The 17,677-nt window shown below is 41.9% G+C and overlaps 1 protein-coding gene across 1 annotated transcript in view; it reads left to right on the forward strand.

Moving 5' to 3' along the window:
• The window catches only part of foxj3 (forkhead box J3), an 86,154-nt gene extending 83,376 nt beyond the window's left edge, over window positions 1–2,778 (forward strand). Inside the window, exons 10-12 of the mRNA XM_029694761.1 lie at window positions 405–605; window positions 812–880; window positions 1,333–2,778. Coding sequence (XP_029550621.1) covers window positions 405–605; window positions 812–880; window positions 1,333–1,445 — 383 coding nt within the window. The 3' untranslated portion in view covers window positions 1,446–2,778. The remainder of the gene's footprint in view (window positions 1–404; window positions 606–811; window positions 881–1,332) is intronic.
• Window positions 2,779–17,677: the final 14,899 nt, after the last annotated feature.

Here is a 17,677-nt window from a genome sequence, read left to right on the forward strand (position 1 = left end):
TTTCCAAATCATGTCCAATCAATTGAATTTACCACTGGTGGACTCTAATCAAGTTGTAGAAACATCTCAAGGATGATAATGAAGCGGGTGGCTGTGGTAAACTCCTCAATGCCATCCGATGAATCCCAGAACATATTCCAATCTGTGCTAGCTGAGTATACAATCTACAATTGCAAAATAGGTTTTTATTAGATTTCACTGCTGAAATGTAGTTATGTGTAATGTTTTTTTACATAAACTTATCTACACCCTCTTGACCTTTTTTATGTGGTGTGATTTTTAGAGCTCCACTGTTGTGACTGGCAGCTAGTACTACTGATATGGTTTGACTGGTGTGCTGCAGAGGTGGCTGTGTATTGCTGTTTTCCTTGGCTCATGTTGCATTTGGGTCTGACCCCGTGCAGGACTGAAGGAGAGCATGAGACAAGCAGAGCTGAACAACTGGTCCCTGGAGCCCACCCAGATCGCTGACCTCTGCTCGTCTATCAACCAGTTCTTCACCCGCACTGGTGTCATTCAGCCACAGGGGGCAGTGCAGCCGCCGCCCGTACCCGTATGCCATGGCTCCATGCACCCCAACAAGCCCAGCCAGCACATCACCACAGGTCAGTGACCCTCACCTACATCCTAGCTCACACTATGATTGCATTTAGCGTTTCAGACCACTCCCATTAGTAGGACATTGACGACATGTTCCTCTTATGTGAACTTCCATTGCGATAATGCTGGGGATGAGGAGGATTGTTTAAGCTAGCGCATACATTATTTTGGGATTGTGGTATTTCAGTGAAGTTGGTCTTTCTCACCACAGGAAATCTCTACATGGACTCCAGACAGAACATGTCTATGATGGGGCCCCCAGGGTACCCCCACATGACAGGTACAGTACAGCTCTAGCCCCCATTCAACTAATCACTAACCTAGGTCTCAGCCAAGGGCATGGTCTCTACAGTACACTAGGTATCCATTAAACAAGCACTAGAACAACACCTTGTCAGGTTCTTTCATCATTTGACTACTTTTATTTCAAAACAATGATTTAACCTTTATTTAACTAGGCAAGTCAGTTCAGAACAACTTCTTAATTACGATGACGGCCTACCCCGGCCAAACCCTAACCCGGATGACGCTGGGCCAATGGGACTCCCAATCACGGACGGTTGTGATACAGCCTGGAATCAAACCAGGGTGTCTGTAGTGACACCTCTAGCACTGAGATGCAGTAACTTAGACCGCTTCGCCACTCGGAAGCCCAAAATGACTAATTTAACCAATGATGCTTCTACAGTGTATATGTACTATGCCCTCATTCCACTTCTCTCCCTCTCTTAGGACACCATGCGCAGATGAACCAGCAGCACATGATCCCTCCCAGAAACTTCCAGATGCACCGCATGCCAGCAGATGACATCCAGGATGACTTTGACTGGGACTCCATTGTCTAACGTTAGATGTTCTGCCCCTAACGAGGAGCATCCAGGAGGTGCAGAGGAGATGAGTGTATGAGGAAGAAGCCAGGCTGAGCTGTACGCTCACAGTAAAAAGAGACGAACTGTTGTTGGTGGGATACAGAACCATAGAACAGGGGTCACTTTCGGAGGAGAGACTTCAGAGTCCTGACATTTTTACAAACAAAAACAAAACGTACAAAAAAAAAAGTGTTACTTTGAAGACAATCATATTTAGTAAAACATGTTTAAGTGGTGGCTTATGTGCTTGTCTTGACGAGGCAAGTAACACACGTTCATGTCCAAACACATGCTCCAGCCTTCATCCCTCGGCCAGCCCTCTCCCCCCCCCCCCCCCAGCCAGCAGCCATCCAAAGTTCCCCCAGGTCCGTCCGTAACTGTTGTGTGATTTGAGCGACCTTTTTCGGCTTGTTATCCTTCTCGTGTTGACTTTAGGCCTCAGCTGCTTTGTGGATGAGTTTCTCTCTTCATTTTCGTTGTTATTCTTTTATGGAAAACGCAGGCCTTTTTGAGTAACGTGATGGTGCTTGTTGGTCACCTTTTTGGGCGGACGATGGATCCCCGATGGTGGGTTTATTGGTAGTGAGATTAGGTTTACAGTAGCTGAGGTTACGTTATGACCAGGGTGTTTTGCATTGAACTCTGCTTGATATAAAGATCACAGATGCTTCATCATTGAGTAATCCATCCAGTTGTCCTTTAACCAACCCATCTGGTCCAGTAAAAAAAAAAAAAAAAAAAAAAGAAGCTAATTGTGGAAATTCAGCAACATTACCGGCAGTATTTGTGGTTTTGTCTATCTTGTCAACAATGTATCGTACCTTTTTTTTTATCTCCAATACTCCAACAAGACTGAAAGATGCATGAGTGGGTGACTGTAAGAAATCCAAACCTCCTTTTCACCTTCTTTCCTTTGTTTGACTTGTTGAATAATACTTAAGACTGCAAGTACAGTCTCATTCTCAATCACTACATCCTTTCACTAGTAATAGTTAATACACAATGAATTTGGACACACGTACGCCTGTTGTCTGTGGGTGTCTCTTCACCTATTAAATCCAGTGCACATGCTGCATAAAGAACTGTAGGTTATCTCCCTGTTCTCCTCTGATGCAGGAAATGTACAGGCTACCTTCATTTTTCCAGTCGTAAGGTCTACTACAAGCCATGCAGTAGGAATGTTCTTCATTCAGATGCTATACATCTGAATCAGTATCAATCTCCCCCAATATCGTCCTTGCTGTGACCCAGTCAGACTTACGCACTGCAAGGCAGAGAATATGCTGTAATACAATCATGAACAATAAAATAAAAAAACAATGGGAATGTGGTGTGTGTGTGTGTGTGTGTATGAGTGTGTGATTTTAATGTAATTTTAGGGCTATGATTGTTTGCTGCAATCATCTGCATATGCTATCAATGAGCACAAAACAGATGCACAAAAAAGAGAAATGAACGGTTAGAGGCAGATATGCATTTTTTTTAGGCAGGGTTTCTTATGCAGAGAAATTAGCACTTTTTCTGGTCAACAGCCAAGTAGAGAGAGAGAGAGAGAGAGAGAAGATGGGTGGGAGACTAGTGGTGCTGGAAACACTCCTGTTCACCTCTCCTGCCTGTCCCTTAGTGGCTACTGAATCGGACTTGTCCTGAACCCTCAACATGGTTGCTTTGCTCTACCTATATGGGAGCTTGGTCTGAGTCTAGCACAGTTCAGCTTACCTTTTGGTTTCTTTCACTACGGATCCCCGAGATAAACTAAACATTCACTGTTGCCCCCCCCCCCCCTAGACAAACTAAAGCTTGGGTTGGATTTTGTTTCTCTCCATTGTTGAAAATTTAGATTTTTATTTTTGTGTGATCTAATGACAATCGCGACAAGGTTTGTAGTATCACATTAACACAGCTGAGCCCAGACACCTTATGTCTGTTGTAACAGTTAGTATACATGTGTAGATACTGTGTGGCTGTCCTTTTGAAACAGGATGCAGAAGACATAAGTGGGGGAAGCTTGGATGGAACTAGAGCTTCTTACAAAAGCCTATATTGCCAGGCGTGTCTGCAAGGTTGTACAGATCTTTTGCCAGCCAGTTCACTCTTTAAATGGTTCATACTACCCATTGTTTTGATATTTTAGGCGAATTGTTTTTATTTGTTGCTTTTCCTCCATCTTTATCCATCATGTCTTACTACTTCTACCTTTACCTGTAGCTGGTTTTGGGTTAGATTCCCAAATGTTCCTTGTATTTTTAAACAACCGTTGTGTGTGTGTGGCTCATATTCTTGCCTGTGGATACCCATTGAGTGTTTAGGCTTTGTTTATTGGCCCAAATCAGTCAGTCATTTAAAGGGATACTGAGTGATTCGGACAATTGTTTTTCTACTTCCCCGGAGTCCGCTGAACTCGTGGATACCATTTTATGTCTCTACGTGCAGTATAAAAGAAGTTAGAGGTAGTTCCCAAGCCTCTGTTAGCACATTGACTGGATGTCTGCAGTTACGCTAGCATATGGGTAGGTAGAAAAATGGCTTAATTGCCAGAATCTCACAGTATCCCTTTAAAACAGTCAGAATGCTCATTCAGTTAAAATGCCAAGGTTACTTCAGATTCTCAACCATTTGAGTCCTTCATTAGTGAACAATGAATACTTTATGAAGAAGTAGTGATCGTGAATTTACCATTTGACTGCTAGATAAGGTCAGCTTGGGTCCTGCAGACTCTATTGAGACTGACCCAAGGAATCGGTGTTTCGGGGGAGATGGTTAGAATGTGGATCTAAATGTGATAGGGAAGTCTTGGCAGCCCATGGTTGGCAGGGCATGTTTGGTATGTTGCATTTCATCACTGGTAATGATGAGGGCACTAATGGAAAAACACTAGAGGACCGTCAAAGGGTATGTAGTTGTTAACCCACCCCCCACAGCGCAAAGAGATGGGAAGGGCGGGGAAGAGCTCATGGATGTGATGCGCGTGAACGAGTAAGGGAAAGACAATGACTGGATCATGTTTATGCATCACCCTCTTTACTGAGTCTGTGTGTCTGTCCGTGTGAGCGAGTACATTTTGTTTGAAAAGACAACTCAATTTTTAAAATACCACTGGAGATGTACCTGCCAGAGAGATTACTATGATATCAAAAAAGAAAATAAGCCTTGTTACATCGGAGAACTGCCAACAAGTACTGCTGATTGAGGCCTATTTTATTCAGTGCTGGTGTGTTGTGCTTCTTGTAAATAAATGTATTTTCAATCATCCCTTTTTCCTCTTGGGGGTGGGGCATCAAGGCAGGGGTGGGACTTACTCATGAGAGGAGGGAAAAGAATAGAGTATTTTGTTATTGTCCAATCAGAGGGTGACACAGTATGTATATATCTATATTGTATATATGTGATGAAAATGCGTTGGCTTTTTGTGTGACACTACCTTTTACCTGTACTATGGTTCTACATACAGTGTTTCAATGTTGATAATGTTTGTTTTTTTCTGTTTTTGATTTTGTCTTTTGTCATTTCTTGTATTTGTTTTCTTTTTGTCCTTTTTTTGGTTATTGCACGGTTTATTACTTTTGCTGTCCAATGAGGTGACACAGCTACTCTTTGTATTGGTTTAGTGCTGTAAAATAACTCCAGTGTTATTAGAATTGTCTATCCCACCCCCATCCCCAATATGCATGAATGGCACTTAAAGAAATAAAATGTTAACTTCACTGTGGAAAGGAGTGGTGTTTGTCGTATTTCAATGCGTTATATGAAGCAGACTTGTGTTAGGGTGAATTTTCCTGTGAATTATTTACTGTTTTGAACAGTAGAAGTAGCTATCAGTCACAGAAAATTAGTTTTGCAGTCTGAGAGAACTGTAGTGGAATTGCACTTTCTATGTGCACTGTGTAAAATGACAGAAATTGTGATGAAACGGCGAACTTAAAGGTTAGGGTTGAATATAACCGGTAGTAGTGCAGCTCCTCTGTGGTCACATCTCTCAAGCATGATACCTAAAATATTTTTTGGGGTAAGTTTTTTTTTTTTCACCTGCAACATTCCACTTTGATCGGCGCACTCAATGTTTAAAAGTTTCCTAATTCAGAAGGTTAGTATTACAATAGTACAGTAGTCTTCCATACTCATTGTCCTTTCCCAAGTGAACAATTCACACTTTCATATCAATAGTTGTTTCCCTTAACTTGTCTAGTGTGTTTTTTTGGTCTACACTTAGGAAGTTCACATAGAAAATAGATCTAACAATTGCCTGCCATGGTGCGTTTCCATTTCACTATATTTGATTTTTTTTTTTAAACAATGACGTAAAACCTAATAAAACCGTTTTCGCAAAAATCTAGTGTCGAATAAAACTGCAATGGTTGAAATGTTTCCATGACTTATTTCAGAAAATTGCGCATTAATAAACTGGCTACAGCCTGCATGCCATCCCACCTACTGTATCTGTTAAATATCTCCGGTAGCCTGCGAATGCCAACATGGATAGAATGCAATAATCTGCCATATTCTCATAATTATCATGTGCCAACGTATCGCCACAGTCCTTGCACTCCTGTAGATCTGAAATAATTGGATGGTGAATCTTGCCGGCCAATCAGGAAAGCAAGGCTAAACAATTCAGGCATTCTTGAACTTCAGGACAATCCTTGTCCTGCAAAGAAACATTTTTTTTTATAGTTGGAAGAAATGTATGCAGTAGGTATTTAGAATTAAATGTGGAGTGGAGCTTTATAGTTACGTGATGACATCACATGCACCGCGTACCTTCAAAATGATTAGAAAATCCATAATTTGTCGTAATAAAGTTTGAAAAAAGAAAAATCCACCTTTGAACGGATGAAAATGTTATCGCTCTTTAGAACGAAAAAAAGTATGAAAATGTATGAACTCACTACTGTAAATCGCTCTGGATAACAACGTCTGCTAAATGTATATTGTAGAACATTTCTCCTGTATCTGCCATTCCCATTAGGCCTACACATTTCGCAATGATTGCATTTGGCGAAAAAACATGGGTCAATGGAAATCTGCCTAGTGACAGGCTCCATATGTTCTTTTCCACATTAACACGTTCCTGGACTAGAATAGTCTCCCAGGACGGTTACTAGCTAAGTTTTCACCCAATTGGCGACAGATTTTAATGCGAATATTCTAAAATCCGCATAAAAACAATATGCGCATTTTTACGTCCCAGAGAAGTTTCCATCAAATTGACTTGTTGCAGATTAAAGGCTGTGTGATGGTGTGGTGCACATAAAGAGTAGGCCCACCTCTTGTGGTTAAATTCACATGTACCGAATAAAAAATAGAAGTTAAATGGGTTTCCATCTCATTTTCAACTCTTCTGATGGTTTTCTCACCCAAAAAACGCGTTACATTGCGTGTGCCCACTCTGGTATTGGCCTGTGCGCTCTAGCCAATAGCGATGCGCTCTTATAGTCTAAATTATTATGGACAAAATAGCAAGATTATTTTAATTTGTCAAATGACAACAACGCATCGATGATCACTAGAATAAGACTCTCGATATTTATTGGGAAGGAGCATCAAGCTCATCATCTTGCACTTTCACTACCCTGTGAGGTTAATCATTTATTTAATCTGTAGCCTGATAAACGTCATGCTTTTCTGACGAGTCGTAGTGGGAGTACATGTCATGGCGTGACTCTTAAATTTACTTCGATATGATGGTTAATATATCAATATTTGCACATTTCTAGCATAATTCATTTTAGCTACACAAAAAGACCCCACCTTGTCTACCATATTTTGTTTTGTTGACATTTGGAAAGTTTACCGGAAAATGTTCTGTTTCTATCTGGCCTGTCATTACATTTTTTTCATCCGATATGTACTTTACTCGCATAAAAAGGATGGAAACCTCCTTAGATATCAGCAATCAAAGGTTTATCAAGACATGCATGTCCTTTTCCCCGCCCAGCTCTCCGAAGACCCTCCCCTAGCCCCTACACATGACTACCAGGTCCGTGTATGTCCAGGTCATGCTCCCAATGACACCAGGAGACTTTCACAGTTCCTCATGACACACTTGCCTTCATGCTCATTTCGGAATTCTGCTCCATCTCTTTGGACCAAACTGGTGGAAGTACATTAGAAGTGAATAACTAACTGAAGAGCCTCCACGCATCGCCGCAGGAAGTAGGGGTGCTGAGGATGCTGCAGCACCCCCTGAAAAATCTGAATTAAAACAATATACACTACCAGTCAAAAGTTTGGACACACCTACACATTCAACTGTTTTTCTTAACCTGTTTAGGATAGGGGGAAGTATTTTCACGGCCGGATGAAAAAACGTACCCGATTTAAACTGGTTACTACTCTTTCCCAGAAACGAGAATATGCATATTATTAGTAGATTTGGATAGAAAACACTCTGACGTTTCTAAAACTGTTTGAATGGTGTCTGTGAGTATAACAGAACTCATATGGCAGGCAAAAACCTGAGAAAATTCCAAGCAGGAAGTGGAAAGTCTGAGAATTGTAGTTCTTCTTTTGATTCTTTATCGAAACTACAGTATCTGTGGGGTTACGTTGCACTTTCTAAGGCTTCCATTGGCTGTCTAAAGCCTTCAGAAAGTGGATTGAGCCTTCTCCTGTCTCTGGGCTGAGTATAATAGCTCAGTTTCTGAGTGGTCTGCCTTAGGACAAAGGGATTGGATATGTGCATTGCCACGAGAACGCTTTTTTTTCTTTTTCTCCTTGAATGAATACACTATTGTCCGGTTAGAATATTAGCGCAATTTGACGATAAAAATACCATAAAAATTGATTTTAAACAGCGTTTGACATGCTTCTAAGTACGGTAATGGAACATTTTGACTTTTTGTGTCTCGAAATGCGCTCGCGCGTTACCCTTTGGATAGTGACCTGAACGCACGAAAAAAACGGAGGTATTTGTACATAAATATGTATTATTTGGAACAAAAACAACATTTCTTGTGGAAGTAGCAGTCCTGGGAGTGCATTCTGATGAAGATCAGCAAAGGTAATACAATATTTCTAATACTAATTCTGAGTTTAGTTTGCCCCGAACTTGGCGGGTGTCAAAATAGCTCGCAGTGATGGCTGAGCTATGTACTCAGAATATTGAAAAATGTGCTTTCGCCGAAAAGCTATTTTAAAATCGGACACAGCGATTGCATAAAGGAGTTCTGTATCTATAATTCCTAAAATAATTTATGTATTTTGTCAACGTTTATGATGAGTATTTTTGTAAATTCACGTACGTTTTTGGTGGGAATACATTTCCTGAACATCACGCGCCAATGTAAAAAGCTGTTTTTGGATATAAATATGAACTTGATTGAACAAAACATACATGTATTGTATAACATAATGTCCTAGGAGTGTCATCTGATGATGATCATCAAAGGTTAGTGCTTCATTTAGCTGTGTTTTGGGTTTTATTGACATATATGTTTGCTTGGAAAATGGCTGTGTGATTATTTTTGTCTATGTACTCTCCTAACATAATCTAATGTTTTGCTTTCGCTGTAAAGCCTTTTTGAAATCGGACAACGTGGTTGGATTCAGGAGAGGTTTATCTTTCAAATGGTGTAAAATAGTCTTATGTTTGAAAAATTTTAATTATTGGATTTTTGAGGTTTTTGTATTTCGCGCCACGCTCTACCATTGGATATTGGCCCTAGCCAACAGATGTAAACTCTAGATGTAAGAGGTTTTAATTTTACTATTTTCTACATTGTGGAATAATAGAGAAGACATCAAAACTGTGAAATAACACATATGGAATCATGTAGGAACGGAAAAACTGTTAAATCAAAATATATTTTTTATTTGAGATTCTTCAAAGTAGCCATCCTTTGCCTTGATGACAGCTTTGCACACTCTTGGCATTCACTCAACCAGCTTCACATAGAATGCTATTCCAACAGTCTTGAAGGAGTTCCCACATATGCTGAGAACTTGTTGGCTGCTTTTCCTTCACTCTGCGGTCCAACTCATCCCAAACCATCTCAATTTGGTTGAGGTCGGGTGATAGTGGAGGCCAGGTCATCTGATGCAGCACTCCATCACTCTCCCTCTTGGTCAAATAGCCCTTACACAGCCTGGAGGTGTGTTGGGTCATTGTCCTGTTGAAAAACAAATGATAGTACCACTAAGCACAAACCAGATGGGATGGCATATCGCTGAAGAATGCTGTGGTTGCCATGCTGGTTAAGTTTGCCTTGAATTCTAAATTAATCACTGACAGCATCACCAGCAAAGCACCCCCACACCATCACACCTCCTCAGTGGCGGTTCTAGCTTGTATGGCTCCCCCCGCCCCAAAAAAGCACCATTCTGCACTAACTGTAATTTTTATTCAGACATTTGGAACAACACAAATAAATAATCATAGCATTTAAAACTATATAAATATATATATAAAAATAAGACTCATAAATATCAAAAGAAGTAACAAAGACAAATAGAAACAAACTTGAGTTGATTTGGCACCCAAGCATCAATACATTGCCAGTCCCCCAAACACTGTCAACCAAGAGTCAAGACTAAACCAATTCACCTTGGTGGTGTGCAGACTGGTTTTATATTATTCTTAACGATTTCGCACAAACCAGAAAAAAATGCAACAATATGTCTGTGAAACTATATATTCATAGTATTATGAATGATTTGTGATTTATTTGGTAGCATCTCGTACTTCTGAGTGGGAGACCTTCCCAGGCAGTAGCCTGCCTAGCTCACAAACTAGAATCAGGGCGCCCACTTTATTAACTAAGGTTAATTGACCCACAGTCCCACACGTTGACATGATATCATTGACGTGACTTGCAAATGAGCGATAGAAAACCTGTCGCGCAAATGTCACCATTACGTTTTCTTTGTGCAGGCAGCCGGTGCCGCCCCCGGCAAGTTGCTGCCCATGTCGCCTATACCTCAATCCGCCACTGCATGGGAACCACACTTGCGGAGATCATCCGTTCACCTACTCTGCGTCTCACAAAGACACGGCGGTTGGAACCAAAAATCTCAAATTTGGACTCATCAGACCAAAGGACAGATTTCCAACGGTCTAATGTCCATTGCTCGTGTTTCTTGGCCCAAGCAAGTCTCTTCATATTATTGGTGTCCTTTAGTAGTGGTTTCTTTGCAGCAATTCGACCATGAAGGCCTGATTCACGCAGTCTCCTCTGAACAGTTGATGTTGAGATGTGTCTGTTACTTGAACTCTGTGAAGCATTTATTTGGGCTGCAATTTCTGAGGCTGGTAACTCTAATGAACTTATCCTCTGCAGCAGAGGTAGCTCTGTGTCTTCCTTTCCTGTGGCGGTTCTCATGAGAGCCAGTTTCATCATAGCACTTGATGGTTTTTGCGACTGCACTTGTAGAAACTTTCAAAGTTCTTGAAATGTTCCATATTGCCTGACCTTTGTCTTAAAGTAATGATGGACTGTCGTTTCTCTTTGCTTATTTGAGCTGTTCTTGACATAATATTGACTTGGCCTTTTACCAAACAGGGCTATCTTCTTCTGTATACCACCCCTACCTTGTCACAACACAACTGATTGGCTCAAATGCATTCACCTCTACGGGATGGGTGTCCCTGTATTTTTCCAGTCTCCCTACAGAATTATGAAAGATGAGAGGGTGTTTCATACATTCATACATTTAATTCATTCAATTATGCACTATATCTGTATTTTGTTTTATTTTCGCACCAGGAGAGTTCAACCAATGACTTCATTTGTTGATTGAGCCTGCTGTCTGATCTAAAAATGAATGGAGTCATGTTTTATAGCAATTATTGTGGCCTTTGTGTTTCGCCGATTGCACGATCACGCTGGCAGCGAGTAGATATGGGTGTCCTTATTCAATAGTGCCATTGGTCTCAACGATGTTCCTATCTGCCAAGACATTGCAGGATATCTAGGTTGACTCATTTGCAATATAACCTCTCTTTTTGCACGAGGCAGTGTTGTTCAGTACAGTGCAATTTTTGTTATAGATTTGGCCATAACTGGGCTTGCTAGTACCACCACAAGCCAACCTAGCCAAGTTTAGCTAGCTGTGTTTGCTATACCTAAAATGTACTGTAGTCTGACATTATAGCTAGCTAACTAGCCTAGCTAGCCTCAGTGCTTCTCATTAGGTGTAGAAATGTAGAAATGTTGATGATGATGATGGCAGAGAGTAAAGGAATGACTTTGGCTTTATGACTCATATTAGTCTTGGAGTAATTATACCTGCTTGTTGTAGCAAGCTAGCTAACGTGGGTTTGTGGGATGTTTCATATTTTACACCATGCTGCTACAGCAGGAATACAGACAGTACACAACGATTGTACACGAATATCTAATAGCATTTCTGTCTTTCTCTCACAGACAATACCACTTGGATACAAATAATCTGATGACTTTCAAGAGGAGATGTGAAAGGTCCCATAACAACAATCTCCCCTTGTATCAAAGTGACTCCGAACACCTCACTGCACCACCCAAAAATACCATGTGCATGTATTCCCTTTGTAAAACTGTAGTATTTATTAAGCGTTAGTGGTATATTTTTATTCTACTGTGTATGTGTGATACATTGCCATAACTGTTCCTGCATACTGCTGTGTGAACTCCTCTCGGTCTCCTGAGCAAATAAACTTTGTGTCACGCCTGCTCCCGCTCTCCCCCCTGGCGCTCGAGGGCGCCCTGCATTACGCACTCCTGCAACCATCATTACACACACCTGCCTTCCCTCGTCATACACATCAGCGATTCATTGGACTCACCTGGACTCAATCACCTGTTTTATTACCTCCCCTATATCTGTCTGTTCCCCAGCTCTGTTCCCCGCGTCTGCATTAATTGTCTTACGTCTGTGTATTATCCGGTTCTGACGCTGTTCCTGTCCTGTGCCTCGTCTGTTCCAATTAAATGTTGACTCCCGGTACCTACTTCTCTACTCAAGCGTCAGTCCTTACACTTTGCATTGAATACAAGCCATATGTCTACTTATTTGCTATATTGACAGACTAACATACTGTTTTATTGAAACATGTTTACTTGCCAACAAATTAAAGTTTAAATGATACACCAATTCCCTGCATCTTTTGTTTTATCAGTAAGATTGAAGCTAGTTTATCCAAATACATTTCATGAATATCACAATTAATTGATGCAGAAGTTGAATTCAGCACTTTATTGGTTTCTGATGCAGCTGGAATCATTTAGTCACTTGTCAGTACACTTGTAAAAAATATTATATAAAACACCATCATATACATATGTATAACAGCTAGCAATAACAATACCACAATGCAGTTGTGAGCATACAAGGCATTCTATATTATACTACATCAGTCGAAATCTATATGGATGTTGTGTTCGTTGAATGTTCCAGGCAGGTTCCAGAATGTTCTTCAGCTGGTGAACCTCTTCATGTGTTGGGTAATGGCAGCTGGTTTAGCAGACTTTGGCATTGTGGCGATGTTCTTCACCAAATGAAATAATATTTGATTTGTCACATGCGCCGAAAACAACAGGTATAGACCATACAGTGAAATGCTTCCTTACAGCCCTTAACCAACAATGCAGTTTAAAGAAAAATAGGTGTTAAGTAAAAAATAAATATGTAAAAAATACACAAATAATTAAAGAGCAGCAGCAAAATAACAATAGCGAGGCTATATACAGGTGGTACCGGTACAGAGTCGATGTGCGGGGGCACAGCTTAGTTGAGGTAACTGAGGTAAAATGTACATGTGGTTAAGTTAAAGTGACTATGCATAGATCATAAACAGAGAGTAGCAGCAGCTTAAAAGAGAGGGGGGGACAAAGCAAATAGTCTGGGTAGCCATTTAATTAGCTGTTCAAGAGTCTTATGGCTTGGGGGTAGAAGCTGTTAAGGAGCCTTTTGGACCTAGACTTGGCGCTCAGGTACCGCTTGCCGTGCGGTAGCAGAGAGAACAGTCTATGACTAGGGTGGCTGAAGTCTTTGACAATTTTTAGGGCCTTCCTCTGACACCGCCTGGTATAGAGGTCCTGGATGGCAGGAAGCTTGGCCCCAGTGATGTACTGGGCCATACAGACTACCCTCTGTAGTGCCTTGCGATCGGAGGCCGAGCAGTTGCCATACCAGGCAGTGATGCAACCAGTCAGGATGCTCTCGATGGTGCAGCTGTAGAACTTTTTGAGGATCTGAGGACCCATGCCAAATCTTTTCAGTCTCCTGAGGGGGAATAGGTTTTGTCGTGCCCTCTTCACGACTGTCTTGGCGTGTGTGGACCATGTTAGTTTGTTGGTGATGTGGACACCAAAGAACTTGAAGCTCTCAACCTGTTCCACTACAGCCCCGGCGATGAGAATGAGGGCGTGCTCGTTCCTCATTTTCCTGTAGTCCACAATCATCTCCTTTGTCTTGATCACGTTGAGGGAGAGGTTGTTATCCTGGTACCACATGGCCAGGTCTCTGATCTCCTCCCTATAGGCTGTCTCATCGTTGTCGGTGATCAGGCCTACCACTGTTGTGTCATCGGCAAACTTAATGATGGTGTTTTAGTCGTGCCTGGCCATGCAGTCATGAGTGAACAGGGAGTACAGCAGGGGACTGAGCACGCACCCCTGAGGGGCCCCTGTGTTAAGGATCAGCGTGCCGCATGTGTTGTTACCTACCCTTGCCACCTGGGAGCAGCCCGTCAGGAAGTCTAGGATCCAGTTGCAGAGGGACGTGTTTAGTCCCAGGGTCCTTAGCTTAGTGATGAGCTTTGAGGGCACTATGGTGTTGAACGCTGAGCTGTAGTCAATGAATAGCATTCTCACATAGGTGTTCCTTTTGTCCAGGTGGGAAAGGGCAGTGCGGAGTGCAATAGAGATTGCATCATCTGTTTGATCTGTTGGGGCGGTATGCAAATTGGAGTGGGTCTAGGGTTTCTGGGATAATGGTGTTGATGTGAGCCATGACCAGCCTTTCAAAGCACTTCATGGCCACTTCATGGCCTTCAGTATTGCTTGCCTCGAAGTGAGTATAGAAGTAATTTAGCTCGTCTGGTAGGCTCGTGTTACTTGTGGCTGTGCTCGCGGCTGTGCTTCCCTTTGTAGTCTGTAATAGTTTGCAAGCCTTGCCACATCCGACGAGCGTCAGATGTGGCAAGGGTTAGAGTCCCACCCACTGCTTCCGGGTTAGAGTCCCACCCACTGCTTCGACCTCTTCAGAAGATTTGTCTTGTACTGCAAGTCTCCTGGAAAGACATGAAGAATGATTATGAAGATGTGTAATCATACAATAAACCATGTTCATCTGATAAAAAAGAAAAGAAAAAGGGTTTAGTTACACTGAGTCAATAATGGGGCATTTAGATGGGATTTTAGCAAAGATGTGAAAAATGTGAGGGGTTTTAACTTGTAGACAGTCTAGTCGTGTATTGTTGTGCATGAGCACCTGCAGTTGTGCCGTTGAGTAGACAAGCACCGCCAACAATAGAGTGAATAGGCTAGAAGAGTCTACCAGGACAGCCAACTTTTGAAGAAAGCTTGGTGTGAGATTTACTGGCACAACCCCTAGATGGGAAGGGACTGGTCTTCCCCCAGTAAAGTTGTACTGTTTTAAAGCTAATTTCCTGCAATTCTATTTTAGGTGAATTCAGCATACTTTGAACATTAAACGAACACTCAAAATTCAACGATTTTGTTACTTTGAGATTTTGGGGGGGATGAAATGTAAAGTATGATACTATTTTTTAGGTGGTTTGACACTTTATTCACACAGTAATTAAATGAGATGGGGAGACAGGCAAATGGGTGAAAAAGTCAGAAGGTTGGAAGCAGGGATTGATCCCTGTTCTAAGGTGGAAAGTTGTATACGACACGTGCCAGGGAGTGTTACCACTACACCAAGGCTCTGCACAGGAAATACTCATATTACTGGTTGATGGCAGGGGGTAACCAAATCATAGATTGCAGTCTCCTTGTTGATAGACTGTTTTCAAGGTAAGGAGATATTTTGTCATTTGGGCGAACGATCTCTTTAAAATAGGACTGGAATAAAATCCTGCTTGCTCTCCAGGAGGGTTGGCCACCCCTGATCTGTTTCCCAAGTGCTGGGTGTTTGAAAATGTTATTGTTATAACAATTCATTTCTCAAAAACATCCAACCTTTAAGAAAAACCCAATGAATATCATTATTCAGGTGGTTTATGCCTACTAGTTGAAGATCCTTGCCATCATCTTACTCTACATAGATAAAAGTTGAGTCCCCCTACCATTTCTGCCTAGCATGTGCACAATACTAAAATGTCCTACATTTTATTTGATTCCTTGAGCATATCTCATGCTTATTTGTACGACGTATTCAAAACGGTCCATGAATGGCTGCCAAAATACATAGCCTCATATAATTCATGTTCAAAGACACAAGTTGGCATATCAAATTTCAAATATGTGATTACACTGGCAAAATTGTGAAGAAGTGGAATAATAAAATTGCAATGAATACGATGGGAGACAGAGAGCTGGTTTCAAGCGCAGGGCGCAGCAGGTGTTTGATGGTAAAGGACCACAGGAGGAGGCAGGTAGCTGGGTCCAGGGGCAGGCAGAAGGTCATACACAGGGGATCCAAAAAGTTAACAGTACAGGCAGGGAAAAGGCTAATAACGTAGTCCGGGAGATCAGGCAAGAGGTTGATGATAGGAAATCCAATAGGCAAAAGTACAGGCAGGGAATAGGCAAAAGAAATCTACGTTAGTGAGGATGGCCAAAAACTACAATACACAGGAGGACTAATACGGGAAAAACCCAGCGCTCCAAATAGAAATGTGTATCAAAATAAACAATACTTCACAATGATGGGGTGCAAAGAACTGAACTAAATAGTGTGTGTAAATGACATACAGGTGTGTGAACAGCTGATCAGAATTCAGGTGATTGGGATCTGGAGAGTGAGCTGCGTTCAGGGGATCTGCGTGTTTGAGAGTGTGAGCTGGAAGCAGACGTTACAAAAATAAATGTGGGGAATAACAGTAGTGTTCTTGCTGACAAGCACATTAATTACGCTATATTATAGCACATGGTTGAGAATGAGAATTGTTCCACTGATCAGACTACATAAAGGAAATGGATAATAAAATATCCTGAAGACAAGATGTCATGAATCTGACCCTACATGTCCCTTACCAAATCATTTTTTGATTTATTGTTCCCCATCTAGAATCAAACTTTTGGGTTCCCAATCTGTTCGACAAAATTATTTTCATAGTTAGAAAATCAGGTCACCCTACCAAACTTCCCTGCTAAAACATACTGTACTGTAGGTCTCTCCCCAGCCTGGCAAGAGTGGCCAAAAGGGTGTTTAGCATCCCCAGTGGCTCTGCAAGCACGGAGAACGCTGCTGGCCTGCTCTCCAGGCACCATTGCATCAGCCTGAAGCCACAGACTGGCCAAACTCTTGTTTCTAAAAATTACTTCAAAGGCACTGTAGACTGAGCCTAATAAGGCATTTTTCATTTAATTTATATTTAATTCTAAGTAAGTCACAGCCGATATGCACAATTTATAGAATATAGTGATTTAAACAACGATTGTGTTCAGATCTGGCTGACCAGGGCTGCATTGTATGCAGATTTCTCCTCAGTCAGGACACAATCAAGCTACCGAAAGCGCATACAGTGGGCGTTATCATCAGCACTCTTATATTTAAAAAAACAAACACTTGTTCACATCTCAACAAGTAACATCTCAAAAATCACCTAGTAATTTCCGATAAAACACAAACAAAATGGACTGTCCTATCGATGATACGAATCATGGCTGCTATACTAGACAAGGTCATACGCAACCATCAGGAAGCGTTGGTGATGTGGCACATTGTAGAGTTCACCTCAGATGTCCAGTTGGATATGTTCCCATGGACAGGAGGGCCAGGCCAGTGGCTGCAGTGGTGATGCCGGGGGTGGGCCTGTCTTTCCACTGACAAGGCATGGAGCACAGTCACGTACTAGCCCTTCGATATCATGATCGATGCCAGGCCACCACACCAGGTCCCGCCAGCGCTGCTTCAGCTTCACAATGCCAAGGTGGCCCTCATGAGCCATGGCCAACACTCGTCCTCTGAGGCTGCTTGGTATGACGGTGCAGTTTCCGCGAGCCAGACGTGTCATGTTCAAACCTGGCATATGGTTGGAGTTCCGATGGGAGCTGTGCTGGCCAGCCATTGGCTACGTATTCCCGCAAGGTCGTGAAGATGGG

Source organism: Salmo trutta, chromosome 16 (assembly GCF_901001165.1).
Source record: "Salmo trutta chromosome 16, fSalTru1.1, whole genome shotgun sequence".
Lineage (NCBI taxonomy): Eukaryota > Metazoa > Chordata > Actinopteri > Salmoniformes > Salmonidae > Salmo > Salmo trutta.